This window comes from Priapulus caudatus, unplaced genomic scaffold, assembly GCF_000485595.1.
Source record: "Priapulus caudatus unplaced genomic scaffold, Priapulus_caudatus-5.0.1 Scaffold1897, whole genome shotgun sequence".
NCBI classification, from domain to species: Eukaryota; Metazoa; Priapulida; class Priapulimorpha; order Priapulimorphida; family Priapulidae; genus Priapulus; species Priapulus caudatus.
The window spans coordinates 10,233-16,053 of record NW_014578958.1 but is presented as its reverse complement, the minus strand read 5'-3'; the positions used below and the strand labels follow the sequence as shown (position 1 = coordinate 16,053).

General features: G+C 48.3%; 1 protein-coding gene across 1 annotated transcript; it reads left to right on the top strand.

Moving 5' to 3' along the window:
- The first annotated feature begins 1,004 nt into the window (after positions 1 to 1,004).
- Positions 1,005 to 5,704, top strand: LOC106817867 (cadherin EGF LAG seven-pass G-type receptor 2-like). The gene is made up of 7 exons (XM_014822579.1): positions 1,005 to 1,034; positions 1,585 to 1,705; positions 2,888 to 3,043; positions 3,377 to 3,443; positions 3,965 to 4,097; positions 4,788 to 4,828; positions 5,566 to 5,704. Exons 1-7 carry the CDS (start codon positions 1,005 to 1,007, stop codon positions 5,702 to 5,704), a joined length of 687 nt encoding a protein of 228 aa, XP_014678065.1.
- The last annotated feature ends 117 nt before the right edge of the window (positions 5,705 to 5,821 follow it).

Sequence of the window (5,821 nt, the reverse complement as noted above, 5' to 3'; positions counted from 1 at the left end):
TATGTATGTGTGTGCGTGCGTTCGTGCGTGTGTGGTGTGACAGTGTGTGTGTGTGTGTGTGTGTGTGTGTGTGTGTGTGTGTGTGTATGTGTGCGTGCGTGCGTGCATGCGTGTGTGTGTGTGTGTGCATATGTCGGTCTGTGTTTGCGCGCGTACGTACATCGGTGTGTAAGTGCCTTCGTGCGTGCATGAATTTGTGTGCGCGTGTGCGCGTGTGTGCGTATGTGTGTGTGTGAGCGTGTGTGCGTGCGTGTGCATTCGTGCGTGCGCACGTGCATGTGTGCGTATGTTCATGCGTGTGCGTGCGTGCGTGCTTGAGTGCGTGTGTGTGGTGTGTATGTGTGTGCATGTGCGTCTGTGCGCACGTGCGTTTGTACATGTGTGTACGTGCCTGCGAGCGTTAATGTGTGCTTATGCGTGTGTGCGCGTGCGTGTGTACGTAGGTGTGTGCGCGTGCGTGTGTACGTAGGTGTGTGCGTATGTGTGTGTGTGTGCGTGCGTGCGTGCGTGCGTGCGTGCGTGCGTGCGTGCGTGCACGTGTACAGCAGCATTAGCCTGGACCGCTCACTCTGCGCATGTGCAAGAAAGCAGGTAAGAACGTAAGAACTCATGAACTTCTCTCGTCTTTCCACCAGGAACCGATCTGCATCCCTGCGTATTGGAAACCCGCCGAAACGTGAGCATTTTCTATACACATAGCACATAGCATATATATATATATATGCTATAGCATATACATAGCATGTTCTATTTTCTATGTCTTTCGGCACATATATCTACCTGACCATGTGTCTCTCAAACTGTCTTTGATAACTGTTTATATTCTAGTAGTTGCTGCTCGCAACGAATGCTGCTCCCTGTGGCTGTGTTTCTGTCTTTCTCTTTGTCTGTATCTCTGTCTGTCTCTCTCTCTCTGTCTTTCTGTCTGTCTCTCTGTCTGTCTCTCTGTTTGTCTCTCTTTTTAGCGATAGACCTGACTCGTAAAACATGCTTGGAGAACCGGAATGGTGTTTGGTTTACAGATGCAGCTACTTGTAATGTTAACAACAACAACAATAACGACAATGACAACAACAACAACCAACAACGACGACAATGACAACAACAACAACCAACAACGACGACAATGACAACAACAACGACAACAACAACAACAACAACAACAACAACATTACTATAGTAATGCTATATATAGCTGTTATCACCTTAGGCCATAACAAAATATATGTGTGGTTACCGTTACATGCCGAAAAAAAATAGGGTAGGTAGGTAGGGGAAACATTTTATTTTCTTGAAATATTTTATTTACGAACCATGTCCGAAGGATGTTGCCTTTTGAAGCAGGAACTGTCCAATTCATTTTTTTGATTTTTTTTTTACTTTAAAGAAAATTTACAATAAAATGTTTAGGGTCGCTGGGAATAAATAGGGTCGGTCGGGAAACCGTAACCACACCTATATTATATACCTCAGTAGAAAGAAGTGACAATGGCTATACAGCTACTACTCGTCTGACTTCTGACTTCTCGCTCCTCGCGTGCCTCGTGTCTGTATCATGTATGTGTGTGTGTGTTGTGTCGACAGCAAGGGAAAGGTACTGAGCAGCTGCTAAGTGACTGTAATCGCATTCTGCAAATCATCGCCTCGCGCACCATCGTTAATGAGAACGAGGAGCTACAGCTTACTACCATGGCGACCAACATCTGTAAGTGCTGCTGAGAGGGTCTATGTCCCCCAGGGTACTGCCGGAACGTACCCTGGTACTAAATACTACTATCTAATATGCCGGACCATACCTCGCCTACTCCACTAACGAGTCTAGGGAGTCGCCTATGCCTACTCCCTAACCCTAACCCTAACTCTAACTCTAACCCTAACCCTAACCTTAACCATATCAGCTAGATAATTACCAGGGTACGTTCCGGCAGTACCCTGGGGGACATAGACCCTATGAGCGTAAGTGCTGTGTGTCTCGTATGGTGGCAGCGGCAGCATCCAGGGGGCCGTTGTCAGAAACATCGTAAAGTTAATGTTAAGACTAATGTTAGGACAAATTTGGTTTCTGACAACGGGCCCCATGTTGTGTTTCATCAAATATTATTTATTTGTGGTTATACCCATCATGATATGCATAAATTACTGTGATGTACGGTACAATAAATGTGTATGCATTTGAGTTTTGTGATCGATTCTCATCCAATCAGCAGCCTTGTGGCATGAAATTATGAAGTTCTTGTTATCGTGAGTTTTCTCATAGCTGCGATATGTTTCTGTCAACGCTACTCTCGTAACATTAACATTAGTCGTAAGTGTTATCGTAGCATTAATATTAGCATTAACTTTACGATGTTTCTGACAACGGCCCCCTGCGATGCTGGCAGGAAATCGTGCGCATGTAGGCGCAGGTGCGAGCACACCTGAGGCGAATCACTAGCAGCTGCATTGTAATTACCTCTGCCAAGGAGGTTATGTTTTCGCCCCTGTTAGTTGGTTTGTTTGTCTGTCAACAGGATATCTCAAAAAGTTACAGACGCATTTTGATGAAATTCTTTGGACGGGTTGGTCTTGGGCCAACAACCAATCGATTAGATTTGGGTGGTGATGTTTTTTGTGGGGAAGACTTCAGACGCATTTAAAATTCATCAAAAAAAAAATTCCTATTCCAAATTTCTGAAAATTTTATCAAACTATATTGTGTGTACCAGCAAGATGTTCTTCCCTAGTCTACTATTCCCTCCACTTGTCTGTAGGTGTCTTTCCTGGCTATCAGTATCAGTCCCTCCTCCTGCATATTAGTTCCTAACTCTGTATATCAGCTCTTCCTCCTGCCTCCCTCTTGCTTTCCTTGGGAGCCAGTCGCACTCATGTGTTTTTTTTCTCCCGGAAGATTCCTGCACCCTGAAGTGGAAGAGGCAGGAGGGTGTATTTCACAAGGTGAAGTTTGACGCCTGTGCTGACAGCGACAGCGTCCTGGATGAGTGGGGCCAGACAGACCTGTCTATCAGCATGCCTCCCGCGGCACACGAAAACTCCTACAAGAATCGTACGTAGCCATGGCAACCACATACCTGCACGTTACCAGGACAACTGGTATATGCATCGCGACGACGTACGCGATTGTAACCAAGGCAACCACATACCTGTGCGTTGCCAGGACAACTCTATATGCATCGCAACGACGTACGCGATTGTAACCAAGGCAACCACTTGCGTGTATCATGTAACCATGACGACCTGTTTCTGCATAATCTCGCAGCTTTGTGGTAGGCGCTAGAGGGTGAGGGAACGGTGTAGGTCGCCCGATATCGATTGAATTGATTTGATTGAATTGGCGATTGATTTGATGATTGATTTGATTGACTATTGATTGTTGTAGGTGATTGTTCGGCTTCCCTCACAATGTATAAGACTCTGGATCGCACCATGCCAACGGATACTGAAGTGTGAGTATTCCAACTGTGCTACAGTATCGTGCTGTGCAACAGACACAAACAGTATGAGAGTGCACTGAAGTGTGTGTGTGTGCGCGCCTGCTCGCGCGTGCGTGCGTGTGTGCGTGCGTGCGTGCGTGCGTGTGTGTGTGAGTGTGTGTCTGTGTGTGTGCGCGCGCACGTGTGTGTGTGTGTGTGCGTGCTCGCGCGTGCGTGTGTGTGTGTGTGTGTGTGAGAGAGAGACATAGAGAGAGAAAGAGAGGTATAGCGAGAGAACGAAAAAGGGAGAGTGTGAGCGAGAAAAAGAAAGAGAAAGCCTTAGAGGGAGAGAGGGGAAAGAAAGAAAGGGGAGAGTGTGAGAGAAAGGGAGACAAAGAGAGGGAGAAGGGGCGAAATCGATATAGAGAGAGAGAGTGAGAAGGAAAGAACGAGAGAGGAAAAAAGGACCGACGCAGAGAGGGAGAGGAGAAAGATATATATTTTCCTGTTATTGTATCTCAAGCTCATCCATCTCCTCGGTTTTCCCCCAACAGAGGGCAGCACTTCAAGGCGAAGAAGACCTACGAGTCGGACAGCCTGGTGGTTACTCTGGATGTTTACCCTGAGCTGCGACAGCGAGCACTGTGGGGCCACTATATTTACGTTCTGCTGCGACGCAAAGGACATGTAAGGGAGTCATACCTGCGTTTGTGTGTGCGCTTGTGTGTGCGTTCGTGCGTGTGTGGTGTGACAGTGTGTGTGTGCGTGCGTGTGTGTGTGTGTGTGTGTGTGCGTGCGTGCGTGCGTGCGTGCGTGTGTGGTGTGTGGTGTGTGTGTGTGTGTGTGTGTGTGCGTGCGTGCGTGTGTGTGTGCGTGCGTTCGTGCGTGCGTGCGTTCGTGCGTGTGTGGTGTGACAGTGTGTGTGTGTGTGTATGTGTGCATGCGTGTGTGTGTGTGTGTGCATATGTCGGTCTGTGTTCGCGCGTGTACGTACATCGGTGTGTAAGTGCCTGCGTGCGTGCATGAATTTGTGTGCGCGTGTATGCGTATGTGTGTGTGTGAGCGTGTGTGCGTATGTGTGTGTGTGAGCGTGTGTGCGTATGTGCATGCGTGTGCGTGCGTGCGTGCCTGAGTGCGTGTGTGTGGTGTGTATGTGTGTGCATGTGCGTCTGTGCGCGCGCGCGTTTGTACATGTGTGTACGTGCCTGCGAGCGTTAATGTGTGCTTATGCGTGTGTACGTAGGTGTGTGTGTGTGCGTGCGCGCGTGCGTGCGTGCGCGTGTACAGCAGCATTAGCCTGGACCGCTCACTCTGCGCATGTGCAAGAAAGCAGGTAAGAACGTAAGAACTCATGAACTTCTCTCGTCTTTCCACCAGGAACCGATCTGCATCCCTGCGTATTGGAAAATCGCCGAAACGTGAGTATTTTCTATACACATAGCACATACATAGCATGTTCTATTTTCTATGTCTCTCGGCACATATATCTACTTGACCATATGTCTATCAAACTGTCTTTGATAACTGTTTATTTTCTAGTAGTTGCTGCTCGCAACGAATGCTGCTCTCTGTGGCTGTGTTTCTGTCTTTCTCTTTGTCTGTCTCTCTGTTTGTCTCTCTGTCTGTTTCTCTGTTTGTCTTTCTGTCTGTCTCTCTGTCTGTCTTTCTGTTTGTCTCTCTGTCTGTCTTTCTGTCTGTCTTTCTGTCTGTCTCTCTGTTTGTATCTCTGTCTGTCCCTCTGTCTGACCTTATGTCTGTCTCTCTGCCTGTCTCTCTGTCTGTCTATCTGTTTGTCTCTCTGTCTGTCTCTCTGTATGTCCCTCTGTCTGTCTCTCTGCGTGTCTTTCTGTCTGTCTTTGTTTCTACCTCTCTCCCTCTCTGTCTCTTTCTCTCTCTTTCACATATACGTACGCACATGCGCCCACACATGCACACATGCATACACAAACACATGCCTACATACACACGCACGCACACGCATGCACGCACGCACACATACGCACGATGAATGCACGCACGCACGCACGCACGCACGCACTAGTTTCTGTGACTTTGTTTGCTCTTGTCGTCTGTTGCCGTGGTGTCGCGACCGCCCGTGTACAGTAATCTGTGTTGTTGTTGAGTGTGTCTGTGTGCTTTGTTGGCATGACGACAGCGAGGGAGGCTGGGCCGGATGGAGCACGCACGGCGTCAGCGTCGTGTGGTGTAACGAAACGCACGCATACTTCAAGGTCGACCACCTGACGAGTTTCGCCATCCTTGTGCAGACGACTCCAACGTGGGTACGCATGTAGCGCCATCTTGTGTGCGCTATTGGAACCTATTTGTTGCTCCCTCGTCGTTTCCTACTCTTTCTCTCTCTCTCTCTCTCTCTCTCTCTCTCTCTCTCTCTCTCTCTCTCTCTCTCTCTC

Excerpts from the sequence above, each read along its gene's own strand:
- LOC106817867 (XM_014822579.1), top strand. The coding sequence starts at position 1,005 with ATGGTGTTTGGTTTACAGATGCAGCTACTT. Across the intron at positions 3,044-3,376 it reads CGAAAACTCCTACAAGAATC|GTGATTGTTCGGCTTCCCTC; the intron begins GTACGTAGCCAT and ends TGATTGTTGTAG. Across the intron at positions 3,444-3,964 it reads ATGCCAACGGATACTGAAGT|AGGGCAGCACTTCAAGGCGA; the intron begins GTGAGTATTCCA and ends TTCCCCCAACAG.